This window comes from Camellia sinensis, chromosome 11, assembly GCF_055761805.1.
Source record: "Camellia sinensis isolate YWXY chromosome 11, ASM5576180v1, whole genome shotgun sequence".
Taxonomy (NCBI): domain Eukaryota; kingdom Viridiplantae; phylum Streptophyta; class Magnoliopsida; order Ericales; family Theaceae; genus Camellia; species Camellia sinensis.
In genome coordinates, this window is record NC_138971.1 from 172,171,181 (window position 1) to 172,188,694 (window position 17,514).

A 17,514-nucleotide genomic window follows, 5' to 3' on the forward strand; every position below is an offset into this window, starting at 1 on the left:
TAATTTTAAACACTAAAAACAAATTTTTAGAGTGTATTTATAATAAAGTTAAAAAGGAATAACAATTCTTCCTTTTTTCTTTGAGTTCATTTTGTAAAATTTTAAATATTTTAGATAAATTTCATATTTATTTTTAAAAAAATTCGAAGTTGAGTTTTGTCAAGTGACACCACTCACTATACACTAGCTCCACCAGTGCATTCACTATACACTAGCTCTGCCAGTGTCTGAGAGGGTGTATTTGTAACTTCACCAGCTTGCAATGTTGGGAATGATCCGTTATCTCCTAATCAACTCATTAAAACGCACAACTATTTTCGGCATCATCAATCAAGGCTATTAGAATAAGTCAAATGATTGAGAGTTTTAAATTGTGAATTCTAAAAAAAGTTTAAATTGTGTTTTTTACTGTTTGATGTGATATTTTAATCTGTTTTTATTTTATCTATTTATTTTTTTGGGTTGGTACATCAGTGAAATTTTGATTAGAGCTCTATTATTATAGTTATGAATTACTTATAATAATTTCACATCCTTCCATGAACAAGCCTTGCCACTCCGTATCCACGTGTCAATTTCTCACTGGTGTCCTATCCGAAGCAGTACGACCTAGGACACTACCTGAACATCTCTCTCAACTCAAATATGGATAATGCCACGTGGATAAAAAAAAGCTCCAAAAACCCGAACCGGATGGGTGAAGATTACGCTGACGGCGATCACACCGGAATATTCCCCACCGACGGAGTAACCCATGCCTTTTCCCGAAAACTATAAATACTTCTCATTCTCTCTCTCTGACCCATCCCGCCATTTCGTGCCCTAGACTTCTCTCTTGCTCATCGCCTCCACTCTCTGCAACATGCTCAAAATCCCCAATTTCTCTCTCTCATCCCCTCAATCCACCCCCAAATCTGCGAGCTTTCGGTCCTTTTTACTCGAAATCGGCTTTTTTCGATGAAAATGGTGTAGGGTTTTGAATCGAAGATGGTTTTGAGTTCGTTCGACTGGTTGAGGTGATGGATGCGGTGGAGTTGGCTCTTCCGGCGGTGGTTGCGGTGTCGAAGCTCATGGGATCGGAGGGTTTTGGTGGAGCTGGTGGAGGAGCTGTCGGTGGCGGCGGTGGGGTTACAGTGATGGAAGTTGAGGCTCGCGAATCGGACCGTATTTCGATTGCTGTTGCTCCTTTGCTTTGCCGAAAAGGTGGACTTTTTACTCAAATTTTACTAATTTTTAGGGTTTACGTTGGTTACAGTCGGTTTTGCTGGTAGCGTGATAATTGGATTTTATTTTTGTTTTTGGAAATTGAGATAATAGTCATTTTAATCATGCATGTATTGCAAACAATGATTCTGAAAACATGAAATTGAGGGTTCTCTGCTAGAGTGGTTCCACTAGGTCGAAATCATGTTGAAGATCCCCACAATTGATGATAGAGATTGTGTCTAGTTGTTCCTTGAACACATAATAGAGTGAGAGGTGAGTTTTTGAATTGCGATAAACTAGGCCTCTAGCTTTACATGGCAAGTTTTACCGCGTTCTAGTAGGGACTCAGTCGTCATGTTCTCATTTTTCTAGCTGGGACTGCAGCTCCAACCAATGGCCAATTAACTACAGGGTTCTCTTCCTAGTGTTTTTCATATACTCTTTTGAACTTTAATCACAAAATCATATGAACTTCAGGGTTGTTCTGTCTAAACTTTAATTACAGAGCTTCATTTGTATATGCTTTTATATGTTGCTCTGTTACTGAAATCACTTCTGGGATTGTGATTCTGGCAGATGAGATGGGTGCTGTTAATACACAGGAATCAACTTTTTGGAACAAGATATCAGATACTGAACTTGGTAGGCATGCTTATCAGCTTTCCAGCTTTCATTGCGAAGATGCACCTGAAGAGCTTAAATTTGGGAGTAGAAATAGTTCTCCTTTGTATATGCCCAATATTGAGGGTAAACAAATACCACGCAAATCTGGGAAAGTGGCAAGAGGTAGTGGTTATTCTAAGAGATCGAGGATGGCACAAATGGAAGAAGTGTCTATAAATGATGCCGAAGCTGATGATGTAAAAGGTATGCCTAATGAGCTTGCATCATTCTGCAAAATGCAACATTATGAAAGAGGAAATAAAATCATTGACCTTTGAAATCCATACATTCTTAAGTTTTTCCATTTTTTAAATGTTAATGCCCCTAGTAAGAGACTCTTTGGCTTGAAAGATACCATAAACAAAGCCTTTTAATATTGCCTTTCCAACACTGCCTCTACTTTTAGGCTGAATTTGGGTTCGAAGAAATCTTGAGGGGGGAATGGGAATATGTTTTTTGATCCTCATGATTCCACAATTTGGAATAGGACATGATTTGTGGTTACTTACTCTAATTACTTACTCAAGCTAGACTCACTTTTCGAAACTAAGTAGGAATCTGATCCCCATTCCCCCATTCCCATGGCAATTTCACATTCCAACTTGATCCAGAAAAGAAGGAAAAATCGGGCTCTAATAAATTTTCTGCTCTATATCTATAACACCGAACAACATCGAAACCCATATTCTCTCTATTTCTCTCTCCTACAATGGGTGTTTTGGACAATTAAATAAACTTTAATACCATTCCTATGTTTTAGAAAGTTAAACCAAACACTAGAATACATCCTGGATAATAATCTTGAATTATCCGAATAGTTGAATGCGATTAAGTTACTGGGCATTTGATTCCTAGTCATGAGATTCTCACCCACTTTAGATTCTAGCCATCCAAACATAGAGTAATTTGATGCTCTTTTATGTGAATTTTTGTTAGTTACATATATGCAAGTTGTTTGCGAAAATTGGCATCTCATGAGAATTTTCCAACTCTCGACATATTTATATCTGGATGTTCCGAGGATGACTATACTTATTTTCTTACATGGTGTTTTCCCAAATTCATTTTCACAAAGCAAAGAAATGAATTAACTGTAATATTCTTTAACATTAATTTCTTGTTCACTTCTCACCATTTCTTTTCTCATGTTTAAATTGATGAAGTTGAATTATATGGTATGCTTTATAAGTATTTTTATTATCATCTATGTATCTGATCTATGAGTCAATTGTGGTAGAGGTGACCATATGACTGATGAAAGATTTCACACAATTGTACTATATTTTAGCTTGACAAGAAGTGCTTGCACCACCAAAGGAAAGGCTAAATGCAGATGCAAATGAACTCTTGAAAAGTTTGCTGGCATTAGGGATAAATACTCTCTCAGTGGAAGCAGCAAGATCTTCCTCCACAAAAAAAAGAAAAGAAAAGAATAGTGTTTAATTTTCTTGTTTCATGGTCAAAGTTGAGCTATCCGACATGTTCACATATCTTGCCCCTTGAAATGAACCTGGTTGTAAAGTTGTAACTGCTAAATTCCAAATGGTTTATACTGCTTTTGTGCGTAATTGCAACCTGATTTTCTACACTATTATATTCCCAGTTGGTTTGTAGTAAATTTTAACGGTGAAAACATTGGTTGGTGACAAAGGAAAGTTGGAGCTAGTGCTGGTGCAATTTGGAAAAGAAGGAAATGACAATTGAATGCAATCAACACCGACAAAATTTTCCAACTGAAAACTTATACCTCTGTTCCAATCAATCACCACTTTCACCTTCCATTACATATATATTAAAGCAACACAACTTCAGTAAGAATAAAGATTTCTAATGTTAATTTGATATGTAAAACCTAAGTTCTGGAATATGGATATCTAATTTAGAAGAAAGTTAATATTACCTAATTAGCAGATCCGGGATTTTCGGTGATGTCAATAAAATGTGGACAGGTTCCATTTTTTGCACTGATGCATATCTATACATTATTATATTGTAATTGTTGATAAATTAGAAGGTGTTAAGACAAATTTGGATGATTCATGAGATATCCTTGTTTAACACGCACTTGTCTTTGTGTCATAAGGTCATTTATGCATCCGTTGTATTTGATAAATTATGCTCTAACTTTGGGTGTTTTACACTTTTTGACGATTTCCCTAAACCCTGTGTGATCGCAATTTTTTTTGTTCGTTATTTTTGATAAAGTTGCTAACTTGATGAGCAAGCTTATGGAAGTATGCTGCTCTGAGGTTATGTATTCCTCATCCACTTCACATATCTGGACATCTGAAATCAACGAATATTTTGAAGCACTGATTTGCATACATAATGTGAATGATCTATGAAGTTTCAAGTTTGGAGTCCTGTTACCAGAATAAGTTTGAGTAAATATTATTATATTAATAGTTTTCACTTACCCCCAAAAAAAAAAAAAAAAAAAAAATATTAGTAGTTTGTTTTTAGCTGTCTGAAATACAAAGATGACAAATCTCTCATTTTTACATATTTTTAGAGAAAACTCAAACGGCTAAGCAAAAGAACGGGCTAAATGGCAAGCGGGGTGACAAAAGAAGTGGTAAAGTTTCCACGAAGACAAAATATGATTATTTCTCTCTGAAGGCTGGCATGGTGAGCTTCAATTCAGCAACTGGAGGGAACAACTTTTTTGGTATGATGCTATGACATGTAATTACTTGTTTTCAAGTAGTCTTTATTGTCATTCTGTGGGATGGTTTGCTTTGTATCTGTTCTGCTGTGGTATTGGTGGAATTAACTGCCATGTCACTATGCGTATAAGTGACTAGAAAGCTGGAGCTGTGAACATGAACTGGCTAAACCGCAATTTGCTTTAATATCTAAGTTGATGGTGTATCCTCATTATGATATAGGAAGCATATTTTTTTGCACATTTCCTCATGTTAGTTATTATTACTTTTTAAAAATTATTTATTTGCCTTCAGAACAAATTTGCATAATTCTTTGGGTGGAAAATATCCTATGGTTAACAATGCAGTTGTTAGTTTTGCTATATTCTTGTTTGCTCATCCATGTCCTCAACCATTTTATTGCTTAATTAATGACAGCAGCTATGATCTGTGCACACGGACACAAATGTCTAGTGTCTGGCATGGGAACTGTAAAAAATAAGACACGGAGACACGGCTGTACATATGTCGATTTATATATATTGAAGTTATTATTTTGTTTTATATTATCCCTTACATAATTTTTATTTGAGCTTTGAATGTTAGTTTTTGAATTTTTTGAATTTTGCTTGTTATTTTTGAATGAGGCTATATTTGTGAAGTGATTACTGACAAATATAAGAAGCATAATAGTTGAAGACTTTTCGTGTTGTGGGCTCCTCGGCAGAATGCGCTAAAAGTTTAATTTGTGTGCTTTTGCTTAAAGTTTAATTCGTTACTTTGTTTTGAACGGGCTAGACCTTCAAGATAGAAATAGTGCTTTTAAGATGACTTTTTGCTTTCAGGATTAACTTAGTTTGATATACATAAATCATCTATCCTGTTGAATATCTGTAATACAGTATCTTTTACTGGCTGCATATATAAGTTATGATTCATTAACGTTTGCACCATAAAATGGAAGGGAAATGTAAGTTATGAGGGGTAAGGGAAGGAAGGAGAAGGAAGGGGAGGAGGGGAGGGGAGGGGAGGTATTCCTACTCTTGTTTGTTTCTAAAATAATTAAACAAGGGAACGGAGGTTCCTTTCTTTCCACTTGTTTAATTAGATAGTCATAAAGGGTAAGACAGCCTATAAATTGAATAGGCAATGTTTAAATAATAAGTGATTGATATATTAGTATTAGAAAATAGTTTAATAACAAATAGTTCACTTTTTTTTGTAAATGATCAAAATTTCGTTTGGTGGAAACATAAGAACATGACAAAAGAATTTGAAAATGAATTCAAATGTTTGGAAACAAAAACTAGAATCTATATAAATGTTAATACGTTATTAATAGTTAAATAATTCAATATGTTGAGATCTATGAATATTACCAGCTCATAAACAAAAGGTTTAAAGGCGTTATTGGGGAAGAGGGTTTGCTATGGTAAGAAAAAACATAAAAAAAAGGCAAAATTCTAGTAGTAGTAGGGATGGAAAAAAAAGTATCAATGACAATCTTTATATAAAAAAAAGAACTTTGCAGGAACAAATAAAGAGAATAAATGACTTGATCATGATTGTTTTATTTTCTTCTCACTTATCTCTTTTCTTCTTCTTTCTATTTTCTCAAATTCTCTAATAAATTTTAAAAAACTTCTATTATGAAATCTTTTCTTTTGACAAAAAGAGGCAAATAGAAATATGACCATTGCTGGATATTCCTAGCAGGTGTCAAACAACTCATTGTTTTGGTTATCTTTTCGAGTGGTTGTATGGTGGGGGTGATGTTGGTGGCGGCAGCGCGGTGGCGGGTAGTGGTGGTGACGACGATGATGATGGTAGAGTGGCGTTGGTTGTGGAAGGGATGACGGTCATGACGGTGGTGATAGTGGTTGTAGTGGAGTGACCGTGTGTTGGTGGTACAGTGTTCAACCATCTTTCTGGTTCCATGGCCATCTGGACCATGTTGCTGCTTCTAATATTCTCATGCAACGACCTGGGAGGAAATTTTTATTTATTTTTGTGTGCTGGTTATTATTAGCTGCTTAGCTTGTTTCTTTAGAAGATTTTCAATTAAATCATCATATTTATTTGCACATGCATAATTTCATATTGACCTATAAACACTTGATTTCAGGAATAAATGGTTTGAAACCAGATACTTCTGATGTCACGAAGCATCTGGATGAGCTATCAGTGAATGAGCTCCTTGATGGCAGTTACAAGTGTCCTAGTTTTGCCAAAGACAAAGGAAAGAAAGCAGCAAATTTGAATGAAAATATTCTACATTCAGTTAGAAAGACTTGCTCTATTCTTCGGCAATGCAAGCCTCTACAGAGCCAGAATTCTGCTGAGATTGATAATAGTTACAACCAGAAAGTTTCCACATGCCCATTGAGCTCTGACACTTCTGTGGCAACTAGAAATGACAGTGATAAAGGAGATACCTGCACTACTGATCTGTCTTCACATGACAAGGTTAGTTTGAAGGGAGTATCTCAATTGTTTGCCAGTTAGACTCGGAGGAGCCCCTACAGATGTTATACTGGTGGAAGAATAATAATTAATATTCTTTTTAGAATCTAAGATGCTGGCACAAATCACTTTTGTCAGTTTGAAGTTTCAATTTGAAATTACGATGCAAGTACCGTGCACAAAGTTAAATGTTGTTTGCAAATTGTACTACTATTTCTATTTAGTTAACATTGCTAAAATCACTTGACCAGATCAACTGATTGCATCAGTAGTTTGTTAGGTTTACAGGCTGAACTTGAATTATGTAAGAAAAATTGATATAGAGAGAAATTGTATGTATTATGATTGATGTTATTGATATCTATTACAATGATTCATGATTCCTATATATAGAAGAGGGTGAGTGTGTAGTAGGTAAGGAGTAGGTGAAGTGGAGGTGGTAGTGGTGTAGTGGGTTAGGTTTAGTGGAGTAGGTGAGGTGGTAGTGGTGTAGTGGGTTAGGTTTAGTGGAGTAGGTTTAAGTGGGTGAAGTAGGTGGAGAGTAGGTGGATTTTAACAGCCCCTCGCAAACTCAAGGGGGATAGGAACTAACCAACTTGAGTTTGGAGAGAGTAACAAAACAAGAAAATACATAAAAATAAACGAGGATAGGAGACACTGTATGGTCGTGTCAGACCATTGTAGAAGACTGTATGGTTATGGTAGACCGATGTAGAAGACAGTTTATGGGGTCATGTCGGACCGTTGTAGAAGACAGTTTACGGGGTCATGTCGGACCGTTGTAGCAGACAATGTTGTGACAGTTGTTGTGACAGTTTACAGAGTCTTGCTGGACCCTTGTAGAAACTAACCGGAATCAATGTCGGGACAGTTTACAGAGTCTTGTCGGACCCATGAAGGAGCTAACCGGAATCAATGTCGGGACAGTTTACAGAGTCTTGTCGGACCCATAAAGGAGCTAATCGGAATCAATGTCGGGACAGTTTACAGAGTCTTGTCGGACCCATGAAGGAGCTAACCGGAATCAATGTCGGGACAGTTTATAGAGTCTTGTCGGACCCTTAAAAAGTCGCACCCTCAAAAGGTGTGCCCAATCTATCAAAAGGCGTGCCATCAAAAGGCGTGCCCAATTTATCAAAAGGTGTGCCGGACATGATGGCGAGGCGCGTGATGACCTTGGCTGGCGCGCCCGTTTTGTCGTCTGTCGGCAAGTGGCGCGCGATACGCGTGGCTGCCTCGGCTATTTAACCAAGACGGAGGCTGAGGCTGAGGCTGAGGCAGAAGCTGAGACAGAAAAACTGAGAGAAACCTCTGAAAAATTCTTCCTTTGCTGAGAGAGAAACTCTGTAATACGCTGTAACACTCTGTTGTCCAGAAAATGGCTTCGTCTTCCCGTGGGCTGCTCACTCTCTTTCCCGACCTCAATGAGTCAACAAGAGAGAGAACTGGTGCGGTGGCCAGTGAACCTCAACCAAACACCACTGGGTTTGCTCCGTTGAACTTTCCGATGCAGTCGGTGGAGCAAAAAATGGCAGTGCAAACGGATGTGGAGGCGAATCAGTATACTTTGAAGGCATGTGTGGAGTCCATGACGGCGGTCACAAACTTGTCGCACCGGCTGCAGAGTAGGACAAATGAGGTGCAACAATTAAACTCCCAGCTGGCTCTGCTCCAACGCATGTATAAGGATGCGCGAGCAGAGATAAGCGTGCTAAGGGCAGAAAACAAGGAGCTGAAGCGGAAGGCCACCGTGATGTTCCGATTTGGAGGTCCGCCATTTGCTGCAGTGGAGGAGCAGGGAGTAGTGATCGTGCCCAGTGGAGTGGGAAACACGGAGGCCGGACTGGCACAGGACACCCAAGATAAAAGTAAGAAGAAGAGACCTGCTGTAGAGTAGAGAAGGGAAAAGAAAAATCCCACCTGTGGGTGGTTTTGGTTGGTTTGGTTTGTTTGTTTGTTTGTTTGGCTTTTTTTTTTTTTTTTTTTTTTTGGTGTAAAATGGGGATCGGGTTTGATCCCTGAAATGAATAAAATATGGTTTGGTGTGCAAAGCTATATATATATATATATATATTTTTTTTGATTGTGAAAAAGGGGACACAAAAAAAATAAGATAAATAAATAAAAATTCTATGTTGTGGTGAGGAAGTCGGTGAGGGAGGTGCAAAAGGTGATTAAAAGAAATAAATAAAGAAAGAGTGTGATGATGGATATGGGTATAGATGTAATAAATGAATGAAAAGAAAGAAATAAATAAAGAAAGAAAAGAAGAAAAGAAAATGGGTTTGTGCAAAAGTAGACAGAGTCGGTGCAATATATTATAATAAACATAAATATATATAGATATATATTAAAATAAAAGAAAGTTGAGTGGGTTGATTAAAAAAAAAAAGGATTGTGTGTTTGAAAATGAAAAATAAAGAAAAGAAAAGAAAGGGGATCATGTGGTGAAAGAAAAAGGAGCTGTGGGTTTGAAAAAGTAAAGGGAGAGAGAGGAATTTCGATGCAAGTTTTCTGACTCTTCTCAAAAACAACACAGCAGTTCCACCCACCTTATTTCACACTTTTCTTTTATATATATATATACTAAAATAATGGACCATCAAACCAAAACCAGAGGTGAAGGCAAAGCCTGTTGTTGAGGAGGTGAAAGATGAAACTACTGAAGCTACAGATGCTCCGGCTGATCCTGCCCCAGCAGAACAGGCTCTAGAGGTGAAGACAGAGGCAGCTGAAGCAACGGATGTTGTAACAATGGTGACGATCAAAGCCGTCAAAGCTCGCCAGATCTTCGACAGCCATGGAAATCCAACCGTCGAAGTTGATGTCATTTGTAATGATGGACCTTTTGCTAGGGCTGCTGTTCCTAGTGGTGCTTCCACAGGTGTTTACGAAGCTTTGGAATTGAGAGATGGGGGTTCAGATTATCTCGGAAAAGGTGTCCTCAAGGCTGTGAATAATGTGAATTCAATCATCGGACCTGCATTGATTGGCAAGGAACCAACAGAACAGACCAAAATCGACAACTTCATGGTGCAAGAACTCGATGGGACAGTTAATGAATGGGGCTGGTGCAAATGCTATATTGGCAGTTTCACTTGCTGTATGTAAAGCAGGAGCTATGAAGTGTTGTTGAAGAATCTGCCATGAAAGAAGAAATCGAGGAAATTTGGGTTTGTCCGGCGGGCGGCCAAGGCGAGATTGCCGCCCGCCGGTGAAACGAAATTACTAGGTTCTTAACCTTGCTCTGATACCATGTAAGAAAAATTGATATAGAGAGAAATTGTATGTATTATGATTGATGTTATTGATATCTATTACAATGATTCATGATTCCTATATATAGAAGAGGGTGAGTGTGTAGTAGGTAAGGAGTAGGTGATGTGGAGGTGGTAGTGGTGTAGTGGGTTAGGTTTAGTGGAGTAGGTGAGGTGGTAGTGGTGTAGTGGGTTAGGTTTAGTGGAGTAGGTTTAAGTGGGTGAAGTAGGTGGAGAGTAGGTGGATTTTAACAAATTACTTCTTTTAAATACCTGAAATATGGAAAGCTCTGCTTTATATTCAACATTCCTTAAGCCATGCTGTGGGGTTATTTTAAATTTTATGAGATTACAGTCCTAATCTTCTTTGGAACCTATTTATTGAATACTTACATTTATCCTTCACGCTTTATTTTGTTCTTAAATGTTCAGGATTCTTTTAGCAAGCCCAAAATCCCTGCCGATGTGCTAGATTTCGTGTTGTGTCAACCTAAAGATATTTTGGAGCGCCTCGCACTTCCTCCACCCAAGGATTTGGATTCTCTGCTCCTGGACGTGGCCAAGCCTACTGTAGTTTCAAAAAATAATTCTGATTCACGTGGCAAGCAAATATCTCACCGAGATAGCTTGCCACCTTTTTCTTGGTCACATAATTCTGGCGGGCATTACAAATCTAGCGCTGATGCAATTAAATCATCTGCGGGTAAGACCACATGCCAGAGTAGATGGATAAAAATTGGGAACACTAATACTTCTCTGAAAGGCAGATCTGATTTTCTTGCGGACTTGGAGTCACTTACTTATGATCACAGCCTGGTTCCTTTGGAAGGTCTGAAAAATGGCCCTGTGGAAAATAAAATTGCCCCATTTGCATCTGCTAACTTTCCTTGGTTTGAATTGGGTTCATCATCGTCTGCAACGTGCTCAATAGCTTCGAAGCTTCCTCCAGGTGAGATCTTCTTGAGATGGCTAGTTTCTTTGAATTTTTAACATCATTATGAAAATTAAATTTATCAATAAATACTTAGGGTGTGTTTGGTTTGTGTTTGTAGAGTAGTTTTTGAGATAAAAGTACGAAAACTTATTTGGTTTGCCTTTTTTCAGAAATGGTTTTGAAAAATTGTTTTGGAGAGAGAGTTTTAAAAAAAGTAATTGATTTGATGTGTATGAGAGAAAGAGTGATTTTGGAAAGTAGGTAACCAAACAAAATTTTGAGATTTTTTTTGGAAAAATTTGTTTGGTTTGATTACTCTTGAAAATTTGTTTGTAGAGAATTTTTCTCAAAAATTTTTCAGAAAAACAAACCAAACAAGGCCTTAAAGTTTCTGCTTTCCATCTGAATCTAATGTGCACATTCTTACATATTCTGCTTTCCATCTGAAGAAGGCATTAAAGTGGACACTGTTTTTCTCTTACATGTGCAGAATCCGATAGCAGTCTGAAGTATGAAGAAGATGGTAAGATTTTCAGTTCCTTTCATAGAATTATCTTTATTTTTGAACTTACAACCTGATAAACCTGTTTCCTGTAAATTATTTCATATCCACATAGTTTTCACTTTTTTATTTTTATTTTATTTTTTTGTCTTTTATAAATAAACTTGTATCAAGAAACAAGTTAACTGTGTTGTTATGCCTGTGGACACTTCTGTGTGTACTCGTTATGGAAACACAAATGTGAATAAAACAGAAAAGGTAAAAGTTGGATTTTCAGATGCTTTTATTTATTCGAATCATAAGTGATGCCTACTTGAGAGAGATAACATGCTTCCAAAAAAGTAAACTAAGCCTGCTGGGTTGTATGACTATTGGGTGTGCTTATGAGGCATTGTTTTATCAATAATTGGAATAGCCAATCTTGTAATAATAGGTGAGCTAGGCATCATGATAACAACTCAAATTTTCTAGGTCCATCACTTGCATTGTAATATGATCACATTTTATGCAAATTAATTTGCTGAGGATGGAAAAAAAATGGATTATGTCCCATTCATTATTTTATCCTTCTTGGTGACAGCTGGAAATTCTCCGAGATTGTTAGCTGCTGCTCAAACACTATGTGACATTGCAGCTCATTTTTTGAAGCAAGACGTACATGGAATGGTAAGGTGGTCAAAGAAACCTTCAGAAAAGACCATGAAAGCTTGCAAGTCAAAATCGAACGACAAGTCTGGAGAAATATTTGCAGCACCAAAATCAGTAAATATATCTGACAACCACGTAAAAAATGCTAATGAGGTTTCGCCCTTAAAGAAGCCTAGGCTTTTGATGAACGAGAAGAGTAATAAAGATCTTGGTCATAATACCCTGAAAAAAGGCCCGATAAATTGGTCTATACCCAGATCAAATAGATCATCTCCTAGCACATCATTAAGAGATTCGTTTGCAGAAACAAAAACTTATAATGGCAATGTTGTAAAACAATCGATCATGATGCCACCACCATCCTCAAGAGTCTTGGACAAGGGTTGCAACAGTCGGCAGAAGATGAGGAAGTTGGTACCGATGGAGCGGAACAGAGAAGGGGGTAAGCTGGATTGACACGATTGTATGAGGTACAGGTACATTGCTTCTTTCCTCTGACATTTGTTGTTTATTTCATTTAAAACACTGTTGGTTATTGCCAAAACTGGTAGGTTTGTATATATTGCACTGCAAGTAGGGATTGTTGTAAGGTTTCTCCTCTCAAGTGGGGAATAGAGTTCAATGTTGTAACATTAAATTGTAGTACAGGTGTGGAAGTGCACCGTTGACTTTGCCTTGTGTAGAGCATTGGATGAGGCAATAGAAAGCTCTCTCTCTCTCTCTCTCTCTCTCTCTCGCCTAATGGTCACATGCACATATTTGGCACAAATGTTGTATTATGTATCAAATGTAGAACCAATGCTGTTATAGTATTAGCTTAGACCTTTTCTGGAGAATCTTAAACATCCATCTTTGTTAGACATTCTTTGTGACTGAGGATTAGGGCTGCAAAGGAACCATATTGAGCCTAGTAGTAGATTGTTCAAATTTTACTTGAAAATATAGTGAGATTTGAAATGTGTTCAAGTTTAACTTGTTTACAAAAACTAGTCAATTTTAAATGAGTTTTCAAGGAGCTGAATACTAGTCTAGCTTGAGTTGTTTGGTTTTTTATAATGCATATATGCTATCTAAGCTTGACTTGCTTATACAACGAGTTGATCTTGAATGAGCTTTAATGAGCCAAGCTCAGCTGCGAGTTGAGCTCGTGTAGCTTGCTTCGTTTTGCAGCTTTACTAATGTAACTGGTAGCTGGTACTGCCCAGGAAAGTACCCATGAGTTTTTAATGCATGAATTCTAAACATTCGGCTGTCACTTGGTCTCTCTGTTTTGGATGAAACTATCCAAAGTAGTAATGCTACACTTGTTATTTGTATAGAATTTTCGTACATAATGACGTGAACATAAACTCAAATTAGGGTGTGGTGTGGATCAAGAGGTCACTTTTAAATTAACCTCAATGTTCATATTGAAATCAGTTCATTTCAGCTTTCAGATTTTTGTTTCTAGCTGGGCCGCCAAGCTCATTGAAATTTATTATCACTTGCAAATTGGATGTCCCATTTATTATCACTTGCAAATTGGTTAGTCGATAGTTCTGTTTAAATTCAGGCTGACTTAGCTTTTAAAAAGCACCAAAATAACGTATAGCACATGTTTATTACACTTCATGTGTTCAACTCATATAAGTATATCTTCAAGGCACCAAAAGATCTCTGGCGATGTTCCAGCGACTCTTTTTACACTTTTAACGTGTAGATCTACGCTCTTAGGCCATGTTTGATTCCACAATACTAATAGTGAGGTATTAATAATCCAATCAAATTAGTGTAGTATTCACAATCCCACCCCTACCTCATTACTAATAATCTTACAAATTTGTTGGATTAATTATCCATTGGATTGATAATCCTAAAACAAAATGTCAAAACAAACATAGGATAATTGGGCCCGCGGATTAATAATCCCAATCCCATACTCCAATCCTTCCAATCAAACATGCCATTAGAGTATTAATCTGTAATTTTAGAGTGTAGATATGGAATTTTTTTATGTCTGAAGAGAGTTTCACCTCCCGTTTTTGGCATAGATTTTTGGATTTTTACACTCACAATGGTTCCCTCTTCTCTCAAACCTTCTCTGGTACCATTGTGGGTGTATCTCTTTCTCAACTATAGCTTTTGGCGGTGTTTGAAGTACGGCGGCAGTAACGGGGATGATGTTAATGGGGACAGAGCGCTTTCAAGCAGATCTTGGTTTGATTCAGATCTTGTTTTTGAGATCACATCTTTGAGAAGATCAGTGGTTTTCACTGGATTGATTTTTTTTGGCAAATTTGTTGCTGTTTTTTCTTCTTTTGTTGTATGGTTTGTATGGCCCTTTGAGATCTTGTTCTGTATGTTATTATTTTTTTAATATAAATGTTTTTCTTGTTCTTAAAAAATTATATAAAGTTATATAATTATATTCATCTTTGGGGCATAACCACATTGTACAACTGGTAGGGATGTGGCTCAGATGGAAGAGCACAACTTTAGGTTATGTTTGGATTTTATTCTGTAAAGGAAAGTGAAATTAATAATAATATATAAAACCATTTTTTACGGGTAACCAAAAAAAAAAAAAAAAAAAAATTTGACAAATACTTATGTAACCTTTTTTGTTTTTGTTTTGTCATACATCGAAGGTGGTAACGTAGGAATGGGGAGTTTTGCAATAGTTTGAACTAAACTAGCTCGGGATAGTTTTAACTTATTTCTCTTAATTTTCTTTTCATGTTTTTTTTATTTTTCTTTTCCTTTCTTACCATTAATTCAATATCCAAACATGACATAAAGTTTTAAGTTATAATAGCTAAAATTGGGTAAACTACACTCACCTTAAAGTTTGAAAAATAACAATTAGTCTTATATTTTTTATATAATTACACTATTTTCTCTTAAAGTTTTAATTTACATATAAGTTAAGTTTTTTTTTTTTTTTTCTTGAAATTTAATTCACATAACAATAGATCTTTTTTATTAATAATTTGTTAATCATACGATTGAAAAAAATGTGATACAATCATTTAAAAATAAAATAAAAAATATATATTTGTATTTATTTATATTTACGTTTACTCACTGTAATTATTATGCCAGTCGCTTTAGGCTTACCCATTAATATTTATTTTATTTTTAAGATCTCTTTATTTCAAGGTGGAATTCACATTTGGGTTCAACTTTTCCTTGACAAACTTGTTTTACCTCGATACATCTCAGCAATAGACACATGAATGGTATACACCTTCAGAAATAAGAAATGAAAAAACGAAACCCCCCACCCATCCCATAAAATTAAGAAAACATTTGATCCAGTAACAAAACAATAGCCATTGCAAAGCTAGGATTAAATCCTGGCCGTACGATCAAAAGAAAAACCTCTAACCCAAAAGAAACTCCACCGTTCATCGCTTCCTTCCTCTTGATCTCTGCTACCACCCTCCTCGACTCATCTAACACCCGGCATGATCTATGTGCATATGATCCTTCAATCACGTACGCACACTTCTTATTGGATGGCCCACAATGCACTTGAGCAATCACATTGAAATTAGATTGTAAGATATTAATGCGTTTCCTGACACAGCAGATTGGCTTCTTTTGTGAATAGCCACCAACTTCGCCTTCAAAGACAAGCCAGTTATCTACGAGTCTCAGGTTCTGTTAATCAAAGATAATTACATTAAAATTATGTTAAAGTTCAAAACAATATTATATAAGTTATGCTACATGTACAAAAAAAGTATACAGGAAAATTAATGTACTACTCAAATTTATTCTGGGTGTGGTCTTAAATCCGGGCCATACATTGATTTTTCTGTGCACAATTTTTGTGATTTTTTTTTCTTCATGAAGATCACTGTGCCCTCTATGTAGCCAAAAAAATTATACAAAATGAAATTTGTTGAGTAGGTTTAAACTTGTGTCAAATTCAGAATGAAGTTAGTATCGAAATTTCATATTTTAGAAATTTTTCTAGGACCCAAAAAATTGCTCAGAATTTAAAATATATCGGGTCTAGATTTGAACTTGAGGGCTGAATTCAAAATGAATCAAGCAAGTAGATTTCACATTTAGAATTGTTGTTAGTTTGATTGCCATTGTTTATTATTGCTGTTGTTAGTATAAAGAAACAATTAGCGTAACAGAAATGCTATATACTCAGAAAAGTACTCAGTTGCTTGATAAAAATTTGAAATCTACTGTATAGATTTAATTATTTTTTTTCTGCATATATAGCATTTTTGTTAACCTAAAGAAGAAGAGATTGTGAGATTAGACAACTAATGAAGGTACCTTGCGACGACAGAGGGAGAGGAGAGGGGTGCCATCGGCGTCCATGAGAATGAGTTCATCAGGGCGTCCAGTGGAGTAATTGTCAACCCTAAACACCAGTCCACCATTAGAGTCTATCACTGTAAACCCATTGCAACTGAATACTAGTGATTTTCTCCACACTGTCAGTGATGTCCACGCGCCGTCATCGTGGTAATCTTCTTCATGTTCTTCATGGTGGTGGTGGTGGTGGTGGTTTTCATCGACTGTTTTTGCATTTGATTTCAAGAATAGAATCATCTTCTCTCTCTCTCCCTCTCTCTCTCTCTACAATCTTTCTCTACAAATGGTTTTAGGGAAAGGATATTTGTAGTGAAAGAGGGTGACAATTTGACAAAGAGACCTGTATGACGTGTGGCTAAGAATTTTGGTAATGTAGTGTATCATATAAATTCTAAAACACGACAATCTTACCTAAGTAGAGACATGCCTCATCTTCTAGAGACATTTTGATGATTTTTATAATAATAATAATAATAATATTAGAAATACAGAATGAAATACAAATATTTTATAAGAGCAACTCTAACCACACTCTCAACTTTTCACTAGCTAAAGTACAAAAAAAGTACACTTTTTATTTTATCTAATTACTTTAGTTATTGTGTTCTCTGACCACACTCTTTATTTTAGCTAATCATTTAAACTAACTTAATTAATTTTTAAAATAAAAAAATACTAATTGTTGATATTTTACTAATATAAATTTGCAAAAATAATAAATTTGCCCATACAAACATACAAAACATGTAGAATGAGGAGAAAAAAAGTACAAAATATAAAATAAATTATTCCGTAATTTATCAAACAGAATTGAAAAAACATATAAAATTGCTAGACACAAACACACACACACACACACACATATATATATATATA

The 17,514-nt window shown here is 36.1% G+C and overlaps 2 protein-coding genes and 1 pseudogene across 2 annotated transcripts; 2 read left to right on the forward strand and 1 right to left on the reverse strand.

Moving 5' to 3' along the window:
* The first annotated feature begins 531 nt into the window (after window positions 1–531).
* On the forward strand, window positions 532–13,042 carry LOC114320816 (uncharacterized). Its single transcript, XM_028267883.2, has 7 exons — window positions 532–1,203; window positions 1,783–2,073; window positions 4,382–4,537; window positions 6,640–6,980; window positions 10,667–11,183; window positions 11,659–11,691; window positions 12,251–13,042. The coding sequence occupies exons 1-7, from the start codon at window positions 1,020–1,022 to the stop codon at window positions 12,772–12,774; spliced, it is 2,046 nt and encodes a 681-aa protein (XP_028123684.2). The 5' UTR covers window positions 532–1,019; the 3' UTR covers window positions 12,775–13,042.
* On the forward strand, window positions 9,190–10,228 carry LOC145803272 (enolase 2 pseudogene; annotated as a pseudogene).
* Window positions 13,043–15,423: 2,381 nt separating the features above from the next.
* LOC114320807 (protein LURP-one-related 8) lies at window positions 15,424–17,024 on the reverse strand. The gene is made up of 2 exons (XM_028267871.2): window positions 16,597–17,024; window positions 15,424–15,960 (listed from the first exon to the last, which is right to left on the reverse strand). The coding sequence occupies exons 1-2, from the start codon at window positions 16,873–16,875 to the stop codon at window positions 15,595–15,597; spliced, it is 645 nt and encodes a 214-aa protein (XP_028123672.2). The 5' UTR covers window positions 16,876–17,024; the 3' UTR covers window positions 15,424–15,594.
* Between the last annotated feature and the right edge of the window lie 490 nt (window positions 17,025–17,514).